The 16,983-nt window shown below is 43.7% G+C and overlaps 1 protein-coding gene across 1 annotated transcript in view; it reads left to right on the top strand.

The window, feature by feature from the left end:
- LOC135819823 (sushi, von Willebrand factor type A, EGF and pentraxin domain-containing protein 1-like) overlaps positions 1 to 16,983 on the top strand; it is a 228,964-nt gene that overhangs the window by 203,712 nt on the left and 8,269 nt on the right. The window contains exons 10-22 of the mRNA XM_065333103.1: positions 208 to 384; positions 1,108 to 1,284; positions 2,707 to 2,883; positions 3,605 to 3,781; positions 4,638 to 4,814; positions 5,540 to 5,716; positions 8,170 to 8,346; positions 9,066 to 9,242; positions 11,696 to 11,872; positions 12,592 to 12,768; positions 14,191 to 14,367; positions 15,084 to 15,260; positions 16,331 to 16,498. Of these exons, the coding sequence (XP_065189175.1) occupies positions 208 to 384; positions 1,108 to 1,284; positions 2,707 to 2,883; positions 3,605 to 3,781; positions 4,638 to 4,814; positions 5,540 to 5,716; positions 8,170 to 8,346; positions 9,066 to 9,242; positions 11,696 to 11,872; positions 12,592 to 12,768; positions 14,191 to 14,367; positions 15,084 to 15,260; positions 16,331 to 16,498 (2,292 nt within the window). The remainder of the gene's footprint in view (positions 1 to 207; positions 385 to 1,107; positions 1,285 to 2,706; positions 2,884 to 3,604; positions 3,782 to 4,637; positions 4,815 to 5,539; positions 5,717 to 8,169; positions 8,347 to 9,065; positions 9,243 to 11,695; positions 11,873 to 12,591; positions 12,769 to 14,190; positions 14,368 to 15,083; positions 15,261 to 16,330; positions 16,499 to 16,983) is intronic.

Below are 16,983 nucleotides of genomic sequence, written 5' to 3'. Positions count from 1 at the left end.
CTACTGGCATTTTCTTTACTAACAACACTCTGTTGAGCTGACTTTGATAGGGAAGCATAACATTAATACGCCGACAAATTTGAACTCGAGAACTTTGAATTCGAGAATTTGGAACTCAAAAATTAATTTTGAATGTGTATGCACAAGTAACTTCATTCCAAGGTGACACAGTTGCATTTCTTTCTTTTTCTTTTCCGGTGCAACTAGAAATCACATGTACACCACCTCTTACTTCTCCCGCCAATGGCAAAATAGGCAGCAGCTCAAATGTCGTTGGTGGTGCAACCTACTTCACGTGTAACTCAGGATTTACACTAGTGGGCACAAGTGCATCTGTGTGCACCACATCTGGATCATGGTCACAACCAGCACCAACTTGCCAAGGTAAGAGTATGATGAGCTTATTGCAATGAACGTATTTCTATATGAAGACGATAAATTTATATTCCTGTATCATAGTCAAACCAATCATCACTTTGGTTGCTTCCATCATTGTACGGGAAATTTTGAACCGTTTCCAGGAGACTTTCTACCACTTGTCTGTCTGTTCACTGACATTATGATTCTCATATCCGTCCTGAATGGGACTCACGACGGTATAATTGACTGTGAGCATGTGTGTGTGTGTGTGTGTGATAGTGGGAAAACGAAAGGAAAAAGAAAAGTAGGGTCCTGTAATAAAGGTCAATTTTAAGAAGAGCAGTACTAGACTAAAATGGCTGAGCAGATGTTACTCCATCGTTATCTGTTGCGTGCATTGTTGCCGAGATTACGAAGGCAGCTGGCCTTGAAAATGCAGATAAGTGAGAGGTGGACTTCTTGCTGGAGACATGTGGTAAGGCAAGAGCGGGGTTCACCTAACTGTTTTTCGAAAGGGCTGACTGGTAGCATACGTACAGAAAGCAGTGAGAGAAACATTTGCAGGGAGATCACTTGCCATGGCCATTTCAGATACAGAGCACTGTCCAGTAGCAGCATATAAATGTGCATTCGAGATGACATCTGGGTAGGTAATTCCAAGGGTTCACCTCAGCTGTTTCCTGTGAAACACATCTAGGCGGTTTTCTTGTGTTTTCTTGTTTCCTGTTCCGCTGCTCCGTTGTGCAGAAATTATGTGTTCTGGCTCAGTGACAGCACCGACAAATGGTAATGTGACCAGTGCTGGCAATACATTGTCATCAGTACGTCAGTTCTCTTGCATGGATGGTTATCAACTGGCAGGCACAAGTTACACTATATGTCAGGCGAATGGTACATGGTCAACTGCTAGTCCAGTGTGCACACGTGAGTAACACACCATCTTCTATCTTACACAATCAGCTTATGGATTTAGCGAGTTTTGCATTCCAGCTCTTCAACCATAGTAAAACCTGTGACTAACGACCACCCCTTGGGGCCAAAGAAAGCGGTCTTTAGTGGCAGGTGGTCCTTAGTTCGAGGTTTGCACCGCACTACCATATGATATGGAGTGTGAGACTTTCTTGTGAGCTACTTGCGCGGCCATCTTTGCCATAGCTACCCAGGCCCTTTATCTTGCAGGCTCTCCTGTCGACTCGCTTTCTCTCCCATAATTTAGATCACACAACACCCCGTAACCTCGCCAACAGTGTCCGCATTTTCCTCCGGTTTGGCATCAAGACCATGCACAACAATTTTCTTCGGTTTGGGGCTCATACTTAAAGCAAAACTACTATTCAAGCTGCACCGAACTCGTGAGATTCAAGCGATTCAAACAAAGTGCTCATCCGTCATTTTGCCTTTGACATGTCATTGGGAAATCCCCTTTAATGCTTTGAAAGTCGGTAAAATTCCTTAATGGAAATAAGAAAAATGTTGAGATCGAAGTCGCGTGTTCAATTTATCTCAGCTCAATCATCTGTAGAGCTATCGCCCTCCCAATGAGCTATTGGTCATGGCGAAGCGATATTCCGAGCTGGAGTAGAGCTGTTTGTACAGTGATCTATCCAGTGTGTACAGTATGTGCACTGTACAAAAAGTATAACTCAAGTATAATCGTCGTTGCTCGGATGCGATGCGTTCTGCGTAACGAGTATACTCATCTTAAACCCGGACGTATGGCATGCATGGCATGTTTTGTTGTGTAGTTTAAAATGAGATAATGTGCAGTTCTTAGTCGCTAGCAAGTCGTTGGATTTTTTGCAGCTCCACGTCACCATTTTAACTGGCCGTATATGCATATCCTCCAGCCGTCACCACCAATCCCAATATTGTCATAGACAGTGGAATTTGCACATTATGAAATGTGACAATAAGTTTCCAACTGATTGGATACTTCTTGGGACCCATTACAGTCAGGTTCTGGAATGTGCTGTCAGAGATGAAGGAAAGTGATTCATTTTCAAAGGTTTAGAAGCAAGTCAAAGACCAAACCATTTCAATTTGACCTCCCGATTCTTTCAAATTGAAGTGCAGTTCCATTTGCTCCATCAACTTGCCAGCGTAAGGATCTGACTTAAAGGATACTGTAGCCTCTGTATTCTACTGGCATTTTCTTTACTAACAACACTCTGTTGAGCTGATTTTGATATGGAAGCATAAAATTAATACGCCGACAACTTTGAACTCGAGAACTTTGAATTCGAGAATTTGGAACTCAAAAATTAATTTTGAATGTGTATGCAGAAGTAACTTCATTCCAAGGTGACCCAGTTTCATTTCTTTCTTTTTCTTTTCCGGTGCAACTAGAAATCACATGTACACCACCTCTTACTTCTCCCGCCAATGGTAAAATAGGCAGCAGCTCAAATGTCGTTGGTGGTGCGACCTACTTGACGTGTAACTCAGGATTTACACTAGTGGGCACAAGTGCATCTGTGTGCACCACATCTGGATCATGGTCACAACCAGCACCAACTTGCCAAGGTAAGAGTATGGTGATCTCATTGCAGAGAAGGTATTTCTATATGAAGACGATAAATGTATATTCCTGTATCATAGTCAAACCAATCATCACTTTGGTTGCTTCCATCATTGTACGGGAAATTTTGAACCGTTTCCAGGAGACTTTCTATACCACTTTTCTGTCTGTTCACTGACATTATGATTCTCATATCCGTCCTGAATGGGACTCACGACGGTATAATTGACTTCGAGCATGTGTGTGTGTGTGTGATAGTGGGAAAACGAAAGGAAAAAGAAAAGTAGGGTCCTGTAATAAAGGTCAAATTTAAGAAGAGCAGTACTAGACTAAAATGGCTGAGCAGATGTTACTCCATCGTTTTCTGTCGCGTGCATTGCTGCCGAGATCACGAAGGCAGTTGGGCTTGAAAATGCAGATAAGTGAGACGTGGACTTCTTGCTGGAGACATGTGGCAAGGCAAGAGTGGGGTTCACCTAACTGTTATTCGAAAGGGCTGACTGGTAGCATACGTACAGAAAGCAGTGAGAGAAACATTTGCAGGGAGATCACTTACCATGGCCATTTCAGATACAGAGCACTGTCCAGTAGCAGCATATAAATGTGCATTCGAGATGACATCTGAGTAGGTAATTCCAAGGGTTCACCTCAGCTGTTTCCTGTGAAACACATCTAGGCGGTTTTGTTGTGTTTTCTTGTTTCCTGTTCCGCTGCTCCGTTGTGCAGAAATTATGTGTTCTGGCTCAGTGACAGCACCGACAAATGGTAATGTAACCGGAAATGGCAATACATTGTCATCAGTACGTCAGTTCTCTTGCATGGAAGGTTATCAACTGAGTGGCACAAGTTACACGATATGTCTGGCAAATGGTACATGGTCAACTGCTAATCCAGTGTGCACACGTGAGTAACATACCTTTTTCTGTTTTACACTATCAGCTTATGGATTTAGCAAGTTTAGCATTCCAGCTCTTCAACGACAATAAAACCTGTGACTAACGACCACCCCTTGGGGCCAAAGAAAACGGTTTTTAGTGGCAGGTGGTCCTTAGATCGAGGTTTGCACCGCACTACCCTTATTAGATGGAATGTGAGACTTTCTTGTGAGCTACTTGCGCGGCCATCTTTGCCATAGCTACCCAGGCCCTTTATCTTGCAGGCTCTCCTGTCGACTCGCTTTCTCTCCCATAATTTAGTCGTTGGATTGCAGCTCCACGTCACCATTTTTACTGGACAAATTTGCATATCCTCCCCCGTCACCACCATCCCCAGTATTGTCATAGACAGTGGAATTTGCGGCATGCGCATTATGAAATGTGACAATAAGTTTCCAACTGATTGGATACTTCTTGGGACCAATTACAGTCAGGTTCGGGAACGTGCTGTCAGAGGTGAAGGAAAGTGATTCATTTTAAAAGGTTTAGAAGCAAGTCAAAGACCAACCCATTTGAATTTGACCTCCCGATTCTTTCAAATTGAAGTGCACTTTCATTTTTTCCATCAACTTGCCAGCGTATAGATCTGACTTAAAGGATACTGTGGCCTCTGTATTCTACTGGCATTTTCTTTACTAACAACACTCTGTTGAGCTGATTTTGATAGGGAAGCATAAAATTAATACGCCGACAACTTTGAACTCGAGAACTTTGAATTCGAGAATTTGGAACTCAAAAATTAATTTTGAATGTGTATGCAGAAGTAACTTCATTCCAAGGTGACACAGTTGCATTTCTTTCTTTTTCTTTTCCGGTGCAACTAGACTTCACTTGTACACCACCTCTTACTTCTCCCGCCAATGGTAAAATAGGCAGCAGCTCAAATGTCGTTGGTGGTGCGACCTACTTCACGTGTAACTCAGGATTTACACTAGTGGGCACAAGTGCATCTGTGTGCACCACATCTGGATCATGGTCACAACCAGCACCAACTTGCCAAGGTAAGAGTATGATGAGCTCATTGCAGTGAACGTATTTCTATATGAAGACGATAAATTTATATTCCTGTATCATAGTCAAACCAATCATCACTTTGGTTGCTTCCATCATTGTACGGGAAATTTTGAACCATTTCCAGGAGACTTTCTACCACTTGTCTGTCTGTTCACTGACATTATGATTCTCATATCCGTCCTGAATGGGACTCACGACGGTATAATTGACTGTGAGCATGTGTGTGTGTGTGTGTGTGTGATAGTGGGAAAACGAAAGGAAAAAGAAAAGTAGAGTCCTGTAATAAAGGTAAAATTTAAGAAAAGCAGTACTAGACTAAAATGGCTGAGCAGATGTTACTCCATCGTTTTCTGTCGCGTGCATTGCTGCCGAGATCACGAAGGCAGCTGGGCTTGAAAATGCAGATAAGTGAGAGGTGGACTTCTTGCTGGAGACATGTGGTAAGGCAAGAGCGGGGTTCACCTAACTGTTATTCGAAAGGGCTGACTGGTAGCATACGTACAGAAAGCAGTGAGAGAAACATTTGCAGGGAGATCACTTGCCATGGCCATTTCAGATACAGAGCACTGTCCAGTAGCAGCATATAAATGTGCATTCGAGATGACATCTGGGTAGGTAATTCGAAGGGTTCACCTCAGCTGTTTCCTGTGAAACACATCTAAGCGGTTTTGTTGTGTTTTCTTGTTTCCTGTTCCGCTGCTCCGTTGTGCAGAAATTATGTGTTCTGGCTCAGTGACAGCACCGACAAATGGTAATGTGACCAGTGCTGGCAATACATTGTCATCAGTACGTCAGTTCTCTTGCATGGATGGTTATCAACTGAGTGGCACAAGTTACACTATATGTCAGGCGAATGGTACATGGTCAACTGCTAGTCCAGTGTGCACACGTGAGTAACACACCATCTTCTATCTTACACAATCAGCTTATGGATTTAGCGAGTTTTGCATTCCAGCTCTTCAACCATAGTAAAACCTGTGACTAATGACCACCCCTTGGGGCCAAAAAAAGCGGTCTTTAGTGGCAGGTGGTCCTTAGTTCGAGGTTTGCACCGCACTACCATATGATATGGAGTGTGAGACTTTCTTGTGAGCTACTTGCGCGGCCATCTTTGCCATAGCTACCCAGGCCCTTTATCTTGCAGGCTCTCCTGTCGACTCGCTTTCTCTCCCATAATTTAGATCACACAACACCCCGTAACCTCGCCAACAGTGTCCGCATTTTCCTCCGGTTTGGCATCAAGACCATGCACAACAATTTTCTTCGGTTTGGGGCTCATACTTGAAGCAAAACTACTATTCAAGCTGCACCGAACTCGTGAGATTCAAGCGATTCAAACAAAGTGCTCATCCGTCATTTTGCCTTTGACATGTCATTGGGAAATCCCCTTTAATGCTTTGAAAGTCGGTAAAATTCCTTAATGGAAATAAGAAAAATGTTGAGATCGAAGTCGCGTGTTCAATTTATCTCAGCTCAATCATCTGTAGAACTATCGCCCTCCCAATGAGCTATTGATCATGGCGAAGCGATATTCCGAGCTGGAGTAGAGCTGTTTGTACAGTGATCTATCCAGTGTGTACAGTATGTGCACTGTACAAAAAGTATAACTCAAGTATAATCGTCGATGCTCGGATGCGATGCGGTCTACGTAACGAGTATACTCATCTTAAACCCGGACGTATGGCATGCATGGCATGTTTTGTTGTGTAGTTTAAAATGAGATAATGTGCAGTTCTTAGTCGCTAGCAAGTCGTTGGATTTTTTGCAGCTCCATGTCACCATTTTAACTGGCCGTATATGCATATCCTCCAGCCGTCACCACCATGCGCAATATTGTCATAGACAGTGGAATTTGCACATTATGAAATGTGACAATAAGTTTCCAACTGATTGGATACTTCTTGGGACCCATTACAGTCAGGTTCTGGAATGTGCTGTCAGAGATGAAGGAAAGTGATTCATTTTCAAAGGTTTAGAAGCAAGTCAAAGACCAAACCATTTCAATTTGACCTCCCGATTCTTTCAAATTGAAGTGCAGTTCCATTTGCTCCACCACATTGCGCGAAATCGCGCATCTATGAGCGACATCCACATAAACTGCTGGGACCATGGTTGTGTACTCGAATCTCATTCTGAGCACCCTTTTTTCTTCCTTTTTTCTGCCGTTTTTTTGCAAAAAGTCCTCGAGCTCGATTTTTTTGATCGATCGTTCTTCAAGGAAGACGAGTGGACAATCGATCAACAGGGCCGAGGACGAATGCGTCTGGTTGGAGTTCTTGCGTGGCACAGGATGACCAGACACACATATAGATACATTGCGACGATCTAATCTGCACAGTGTTTCCTAATACCGCACGCACGACGGTAAGTACAATTCATGTGATTTCAAATTGTTTGTGATCTACAACGTCGCGAGAAGGACGGAAATACAGCAACAGCCTGACAACCGAAATACCAGGCAGTAACCAACAGTCACCTCCGTCACATTCTCCAGATCAGAAGACAAATGAGGCAGTGAACATGAAGAAATAAAGTATGAAAGAATGAAAAGTGTATAATTCAAAAATCTCAGAAACGTTGAACGTAAAAAACACTGAGAACAAGAAAAGTGACATACTTCGATGGCAAAAGACAAAGCGAATGTTCCTCGTATGGACCTGGCTCTTGCGGAATCAGCCACACTGTGGAACCATGTGTTTGATTCCACAAGGGATGGCTACCTGCTCCTCACCAACCAGCCTCCACGACGGTGGTAAAGTCGCCAAAAATACGAAAGTTGAACATTTTGTGCATGCATGCAATAGAAAATTTGTGCTGAGTATGTCGAGTGGCCATTCGCACAGGACAAAGCCGTTGCGCAAGCTGTGACCCTGAAATTTCGTCCATTGGTAGCGAGGGTAACCCTGAGCTGGAAAGTGTAAGGGATGGCATGCTACACTCCCTCGCATACGCTTGACAGCACGATTTGAGGCGTGGAGTAGTAATATACCAGTATCTTACTACCCCCTGATACCTGATGCATGGACGTCGTCATCTTCATCCCGCAGATCGAAAATGTACAGGTGTCGCGTGATTTCGCGCAATGAACTTGCCAGCGTAAGGATCTGACTTAAAGGATACTGTAGCCTCTGTATTCGACTGGCATTTTCTTTACTAACAACACTCTGTTGAGCTGATTTTGATAGGGAAGCATAAAATTAATACGCCGACAACTTTGAACTCGAGAACTTTGAATTCGAGAATTTGGAACTCAAAAATTAATTTTGAATGTGTATGCAGAAGTAACTTCATTCCAAGGTGACACAGTTGCATTTCTTTCTTTTTCTTTTCCGGTGCAACTAGAAATCACATGTACACCACCTCTTACTTCTCCCGCCAATGGTAAAATAGGCAGCAGCTCAAATGTCGTTGGTGGTGCGACCTACTTCACGTGTAACTCAGGATTTACACTAGTGGGCACAGGTGCATCTGTGTGCACCACATCTGGATCATGGTCACAACCAGCACCAACTTGCCAAGGTAAGAGTATGATGAGCTCATTGCAGTGAACGTATTTCTATATGAAGACGATAAATTTATATTCCTGTATCATAGTCAAACCAATCATCACTTTGGTTGCTTCCATCATTGTGCGGGAAATTTTGAACCGTTTCCAGGAGACTTTCTACCACTTGTCTGTCTGTTCACTGACATTATGATTCTCATATCCGTCCTGAATGGGACTCACGACGATATATTTGACTGTGAGCGTGTGTGTGTGTGTGTGATAGTGGGAAAACGAAAAGAAAAAGAAAAGTAGGGTCCTGTAATAAAGGTCAAATTTAAGAAGAGCAGTACTAGACTAAAATGGCTGAGCAGATGTTACTCCATCGTTTTCTGTCGCGTGCATTGCTGCCGAGATCACGAAGGCAGCTGGGCTTGAAAATGCAGATAAGTGAGAGGTGGACTTCTTGCTGGAGACATGTGGTAAGGCAAGAGCGGGGTTCACCTAACTGTTTTTCGAAAGGGCTGACTGGTAGCATACGTACAGAAAGCAGTGAGAGAAACATTTGCAGGGAGATCACTTGCCATGGCCATTTCAGATACAGAGCACTGTCCAGTAGCAGCATATAAATGTGCATTCGAGATGACATCTGGGTAGGTAATTCCAAGGGTTCACCTCAGCTGTTTCCTGTGAAACACATCTAGGCGGTTTTCTTGTGTTTTCTTGTTTCCTGTTCCGCTGCTCCGTTGTGCAGAAATTATGTGTTCTGGCTCAGTGACAGCACCGACAAATGGTAATGTGACCAGTGCTGGCAATACATTGTCATTAGTACGTCAGTTCTCTTGCATGGATGGTTATCAACTGAGTGGCACAAGTTACACTATATGTCAGGCGAATGGTACATGGTCAACTGCTAGTCCAGTGTGCACACGTGAGTAACACACCATCTTCTATCTTACACAATCAGCTTATGGATTTAGCGAGTTTTGCATTCCAGCTCTTCAACCATAGTAAAATCTGTGACTAACGACCACCCCTTGGGGCCAAAGAAAGCGGTCTTTAGTGGCAGGTGGTCCTTAGTTCGAGGTTTGCACCGCACTACCATATGATATGGAGTGTGAGACTTTCTTGTGAGCTACTTGCGCGGCCATCTTTGCCATAGCTACCCAGGCCCTTTATCTTGCAGGCTCTCCTGTCGACTCGCTTTCTCTCCCATAATTTAGATCACACAACACCCCGTAACCTCGCCAACAGTGTCCGCATTTTCCTCCGGTTTGGCATCAAGACCATGCACAACAATTTTCTTCGGTTTGGGGCTCATACTTGAAGCAAAACTACTATTCAAGCTGCACCGAACTCGTGAGATTCAAGCGATTCAAACAAAGTGCTCATCCGTCATTTTGCCTTTGACATGTCATTGGGAAATCCCCTTTAATGCTTTGAAAGTCGGTAAAATTCCTTAATGGAAATAAGAAAAATGTTGAGATCGAAGTCGCGTGTTCAATTTATCTCAGCTCAATCATCTGTAGAGCTATCGCCCTCCCAATGAGCTATTGATCATGGCGAAGCGATATTCCGAGCTGGAGTAGAGCTGTTTGTACAGTGATCTATCCAGTGTGTACAGTATGTGCACTGTACAAAAAGTATAACTCAAGTATAATCGTCGTTGCTCGGATGCGATGCGGTCTACGTAACGAGTATACTCATCTTAAACCCGGACGTATGGCATGCATGGCATGTTTTGTTGTGTAGTTTAAAATGAGATAATGTGCAGTTCTTAGTCGCTAGCAAGTCGTTGGATTTTTTGCAGCTCCACGTCACCATTTTAACTGGCCGTATATGCATATCCTCCAGCCGTCACCACCAATCCCAATATTGTCATAGACAGTGGAATTTGCACATTATGAAATGTGACAATAAGTTTCCAACTGATTGGATACTTCTTGGGACCCATTACAGTCAGGTTCTGGAATGTGCTGTCAGAGATGAAGGAAAGTGATTCATTTTCAAAGGTTTAGAAGCAAGTCAAAGACCAAACCATTTCAATTTGACCTCCCGATTCTTTCAAATTGAAGTGCAGTTCCATTTGCTCCACCACATTGCGCGAAATCGCGCATCTATGAGCGACATCCACATAAACTGCTGGGACCATGGTTGTGTACTCGAATCTCATTCTGAGCACCCTTTTTTCTTCCTTTTTTCTGCCGTTTTTTTGCAAAAAGTCCTCGAGCTCGATTTTTTTGATCGATCGTTCTTCAAGGAAGACGAGTGGACAATCGATCAACAGGGCCGAGGACGAATGCGTCTGGTTGGAGTTCTTGCGTGGCACAGGATGACCAGACACACATATAGATACATTGCGACGATCTAATCTGCACAGTGTTTCCTAATACCGCACGCACGACGGTAAGTACAATTCATGTGATTTCAAATTGTTTGTGATCTACAACGTCGCGAGAAGGACGGAAATACAGCAACAGCACGACAACCGAAATACCAGGCAGTAACCAACAGTCACCTCCGTCACATTCTCCAGATCAGAAGACAAATGAGGCAGTGAACATGAAGAAATAAAATATGAAAGAATGAAAAGTGTATAATTCAAAAATCTCAGAAACGTTGAACGTAAAAAACACTGAGAACAAGAAAAGTGACTTACTTCGATGGCAAAAGACAAAGCGAATGTTCCTCGTATGGACCTGGCTCTTGCGGAATCAGCCACACTGTGGAACCATGTGTTTGATTCCACAAGGGATGGCTACCTGCTCCTCACCAACCAGCCTCCACGACGGTGGTAAAGTCGCCAAAAATACGAAAGTTGAACATTTTGTGCATGCATGCAATAGAAAATTTGTGCTGAGTATGTCGAGTGGCCATTCGCACAGGACAAAGCCGTTGCGCAAGCTGTGACCCTGAAATTTCGTCCATTGGTAGCGAGGGTAACCCTGAGCTGGAAAGTGTAAGGGATGGCATGCTACACTCCCTCGCATACGCTTGACAGCACGATTTGAGGCATGGAGTAGTAATATACCAGTATCTTACTACCCCCTGATACCTGATGCATGGACGTCGACATCTTCATTCCGCAGATCGAAAATGTACAGGTGTCGCGTGATTTCGCGCAATGAACTTGCCAGCGTAAGGATCTGACTTAAAGGATACTGTAGCCTCTGTATTCTACTGGCATTTTCTTTACTAACAACACTCTGTTGAGCTGATTTTGATAGGGAAGCATAAAATTAATACGCCGACAACTTTGAACTCGAGAACTTTGAATTCGAGAATTTGGAACTCAAAAATTAATTTTGAATGTGTATGCAGAAGTAACTTCATTCCAAGGTGACACAGTTGCATTTCTTTCTTTTTCTTTTCCGGTGCAACTAGAAATCACATGTACACCACCTCTTACTTCTCCCGCCAATGGTAAAATAGGCAGCAGCTCAAATGTCGTTGGTGGTGCGACCTACTTCACGTGTAACTCAGGATTTACACTAGTGGGCACAAGTGCATCTGTGTGCACCACATCTGGATCATGGTCACAACCAGCACCAACTTGCCAAGGTAAGAGTATGATGAGCTCATTGCAGTGAACGTATTTCTATATGAAGACGATAAATTTATATTCCTGTATCATAGTCAAACCAATCATCACTTTGGTTGCTTCCATCATTGTACGGGAAATTTTGAACCGTTTCCAGGAGACTTTCTACCACTTGTCTGTCTGTTCACTGACATTATGATTCTCATATCCGTCCTGAATGGGACTCACGACGATATATTTGACTGTGAGCGTGTGTGTGTGTGTGTGATAGTGGGAAAACGAAAAGAAAAAGAAAAGTAGGGTCCTGTAATAAAGGTCAAATTTAAGAAGAGCAGTACTAGACTAAAATGGCTGAGCAGATGTTACTCCATCGTTTTCTGTCGCGTGCATTGCTGCCGAGATCACGAAGGCAGCTGGGCTTGAAAATGCAGATAAGTGAGAGGTGGACTTCTTGCTGGAGACATGTGGTAAGGCAAGAGCGGGGTTCACCTAACTGTTTTTCGAAAGGGCTGACTGGTAGCATACGTACAGAAAGCAGTGAGAGAAACATTTGCAGGGAGATCACTTGCCATGGCCATTTCAGATACAGAGCACTGTCCAGTAGCAGCATATAAATGTGCATTCGAGATGACATCTGGGTAGGTAATTCCAAGGGTTCACCTCAGCTGTTTCCTGTGAAACACATCTAGGCGGTTTTGTTGTGTTTTCTTGTTTCCTGTTCCGCTGCTCCGTTGTGCAGAAATTATGTGTTCTGGCTCAGTGACAGCACCGACAAATGGTAATGTGACCAGTGCTGGCAATACATTGTCATCAGTACGTCAGTTCTCTTGCATGGATGGTTATCAACTGAGTGGCACAAGTTACACTATATGTCAGGCGAATGGTACATGGTCAACTGCTAGTCCAGTGTGCACACGTGAGTAACACACCATCTTCTATCTTACACAATCAGCTTATGGATTTAGCGAGTTTTGCATTCCAGCTCTTCAACCATAGTAAAACCTGTGACTAACGACCACCCCTTGGGGCCAAAGAAAGCGGTCTTTAGTGGCAGGTGGTCCTTAGTTCGAGGTTTGCACCGCACTACCATATGATATGGAGTGTGAGACTTTCTTGTGAGCTACTTGCGCGGCCATCTTTGCCATAGCTACCCAGGCCCTTTATCTTGCAGGCTCTCCTGTCGACTCGCTTTCTCTCCCATAATTTAGATCACACAACACCCCGTAACCTCGCCAACAGTGTCCGCATTTTCCTTCGGTTTGGCATCAAGACCATGCACAACAATTTTCTTCGGTTTGGGGCTCATACTTGAAGCAAAACTACTATTCAAGCTGCACCGAACTCGTGAGATTCAAGCGATTCAAACAAAGTGCTCATCCGTCATTTTGCCTTTGACATGTCATTGGGAAATCCCCTTTAATGCTTTGAAAGTCGGTAAAATTCCTTATTGGAAATAAGAAAAATGTTGAGATCGAAGTCGCGTGTTCAATTTATCTCAGCTCAATCATCTGTAGAGCTATCGCCCTCCCAATGAGCTATTGATCATGGCGAAGCGATATTCCGAGCTGGAGTAGAGCTGTTTGTACAGTGATCTATCCAGTGTGTACAGTATGTGCACTGTACAAAAAGTATAACTCAAGTATAATCGTCGTTGCTCGGATGCGATGCGGTCTACGTAACGAGTATACTCATCTTAAACCCGGACGTATGGCATGCATGGCATGTTTTGTTGTGTAGTTTAAAATGAGATAATGTGCAGTTCTTAGTCACTAGCAAGTCGTTGGATTTTTTGCAGCTCCACGTCACCATTTTAACTGGCCGTATATGCATATCCTCCAGCCGTCACCACCAATCCCAATATTGTCATAGACAGTGGAATTTGCACATTATGAAATGTGACAATAAGTTTCCAACTGATTGGATACTTCTTGGGACCCATTACAGTCAGGTTCTGGAATGTGTTGTCAGAGATGAAGGAAAGTGATTCATTTTCAAAGGTTTAGAAGCAAGTCAAAGACCAAACCATTTCAATTTGACCTCCCGATTCTTTCAAATTGAAGTGCAGTTCCATTTGCTCCACCAACTTGCCAGCGTAAGGATCTGACTTAAAGGATACTGTAGCCTCTGTATTCTACTGGCATTTTCTTTACTAACAACACTCTGTTGAGCTGATTTTGATAGGGAAGCATAAAATTAATACGCCGACAACTTTGAACTCGAGAACTTTGAATTCGAGAATTTGGAACTCAAAAATTAATTTTGAATGTGTATGCAGAAGTAACTTCATTCCAAGGTGACACAGTTGCATTTCTTTCTTTTTCTTTTCCGGTGCAACTAGAAATCACATGTACACCACCTCTTACTTCTCCCGCTAATGGTAAAATAGGCAGCAGCTCAAATGTCGTTGGTGGTGCGACCTCCTTCACGTGTAACTCAGGATTTACACTAGTGGGCACAAGTGCATCTGTGTGCACCACATCTGGATCATGGTCACAACCAGCACCAACTTGCCAAGGTAAGAGTATGATGAGCTCATTGCAGTGAACGTATTCCTATGTGAAGACGATAAATGTATATTCCTGTATCATAGTCAAACCAACCATCACTTTGGTTGCTTCCATCATTGTCTGGGAAAATTTGAACCTTTTCCAGGAGACTTTCCACCACTTGTCTGTCTGGCCACTGACATTATGATTCTCATATCCGTCCTGAATGGGACTCACGACGGTATATATTGACTGTGAGCATATGCGTGTGAGAGAGAGCGGCAAAACGAAAGGAAAAAGAAAGAGGGTGTTGTAATAAAGGTCAAATTTAAGAAGAGCAGTACTAGACTAAAATGGCTGAGCAGATGTTACTCCATCGTTTTCTGTCGCGTGCATTGCTGCCGAGATCACGAAGGCAGCTGGGCTTGAAAATGCAGATAAGTGTGAGGCAGATGTCTCGCTGGATACATGTGGTAAGGCAAGAGCGGGGTTCACCTAACTGTTATTCGAAAGGGCTGACTGGTAACATACGTACAGAAAGCAGTGAGAGAAACATTTGCGGGGACATCACTTGCCATGGCCATTTCAGATACAGAGCACTGTCCAGTAGCAGCATATAAATGTGCATTCGAGATGACATCTGGGTAGGTAATTCCAAGGGTTCACCTCAGCTGTTTCCTGTGAAACACATCTAGGCGGTTTTCTTGTGTTTTCTTGTTTCCTGTTCCGCTGCTCCGTTGTGCAGAAATTATGTGTTCTGGCTCAGTGACAGCACCGACAAATGGTAATGTGACCAGTGCTGGCAATACATTGTCATCAGTACGTCAGTTCTCTTGCATGGAAGGTTATCAACTTAGTGGCACAAGTTACACTATATGTCAGGCGAATGGTACATGGTCAACTGCTAGTCCAGTGTGCACACGTGAGTAACACACCATCTTCTATCTTACACAATCAGCTTATGGATTTAGCGAGTTTTGCATTCCAGCTCTTCCACCATAGTAAAACCTGTGACTAACGACCACCCCTTGGGGCCAAAGAAAGCAGTCTTTAGTGGCAGGTGGTCCTTAGTTCGAGGTTTGCACAGCACTACCATATTATATGGAATGTGAGACTTTCTTGTGAGCTACTTGCGCGGCCATCTTTGCCATAGCTACCCAGGCCCTTTATCTTGCAGGCTCTCCTGTCGACTCGCTTTCTCTCCCATAATTTAGTCGTAGTAGTTCGCCTTTGTCTCCGTCTCTTCGTCTACCCCAATAAATGTCGTTCTACCTACCTGTCCCGTTGTCCGTTGTGTCTGGGGAATTGAGTGAAAGCTATACTTAACATTACTAACCAAACTTGGGACGGAACGGGCTGCCAAGTGAGCATTCGCAACATCAAAATAAATCTGAAAGATAAGCGACAATTTTGCAGACCAAGTAGAAAATTTTACAGCTGCGTAATCGAGCTGAGGCGCGCGTCAGCGTGTGCCCTGGCGGCAATGCCTAGAATCAGTAGTGGCCCTGAAAAGGTTAAGTAAAAGGCGGAGGACATGCTTTCACAAATTCAATGCAAATTGTACTTACCTTTTGCTGGGTTATGCTGTCAATAAATGCTTTACATGTGCCACAGCGTGCACCTTCACATAAATACGATCCTTATGATATGCATATCAATTTTTGATCAGATCTGGATAAGAAGACCTTGGGATAAGACAAACTAACTGGTTAGACTGTATGCCTGTAATTTTGCTACATTGTGTGATGTGCTATCATCATGTTGGCATGGCAATGGTTTTTAATTAGTTCCGCTCTGTTTGCTGTACTAGGGTTCGCTTTTGGTTCCATAATCCGGTCGTATTTGTAGCGGATCTTTCTACTTGAAGAAGTTGTTCCAGAAGTTGAAAAGTTTCTGTAGGTTGAGCAACAAATCCTTGTGCATGGTTGTTGCAGAGAGTTCATCTGCTGCATTTTTCCTGAAAAAAACTTGTTTCTACTTCTTTCTGGGCAGTGATAGGATGCTTGCCGCTCGATGCTCCCGGAAATGGTTCCATCGTATCTAGCAGTCCTCTTCGGACGGATTTCGCATGCGACCAAGGATTTGCCATCATAGGCGATCCATCTCCGATGTGTTTGACTACGGCATACAATTGGACCTCTGGTACACCCACATGTGCAGGTGAGGCTCAACAGTAGTCAATCAATTTTTAAATACTAGTCCTAGCATTCACGCCTTCCTTTCCTTTAAATTGTTACGGACTGTTTCCACTATGGGTCGGTATTCTTAAAGCAGTTCCCTATTGTCGTTGTCTAGTGTGACTGCCGCTATAATTCATCTTTTTAAGGAGAATCTGATGCTGATGTATACAATGGAGGCCTAGAATGTTAGGAGTTATGCATGACAGTCCACCAAGGTAACGACAGGTAGCGTGACCAGGTAGGCACAGTGGGTTGGCCTTGGACCGTTTCGTATTTGTATTTGTTCAATATTTTCCTGGTTCGTCAAAGGACTCCCAATGACAAATGAATGTGAATCGAAGGGTGAGAGCCAACCTGGACGGGAAGGGGGGGGGGGGAGTGGTTCGTGTGTTAGTAGTCGTCGTGAGTTCCCCTCGGGAATGAACACAATAATTACCTTTGAGTGTGACTGAAAGGCAACAAATA

This window comes from Sycon ciliatum, chromosome 6 (genome assembly GCF_964019385.1).
Source record: "Sycon ciliatum chromosome 6, ocSycCili1.1, whole genome shotgun sequence".
NCBI lineage: Eukaryota > Metazoa > Porifera > Calcarea > Leucosolenida > Sycettidae > Sycon > Sycon ciliatum.
Note: the sequence above shows the minus strand (reverse complement) of the source record. Positions and strands in the feature narration are given on the sequence as shown.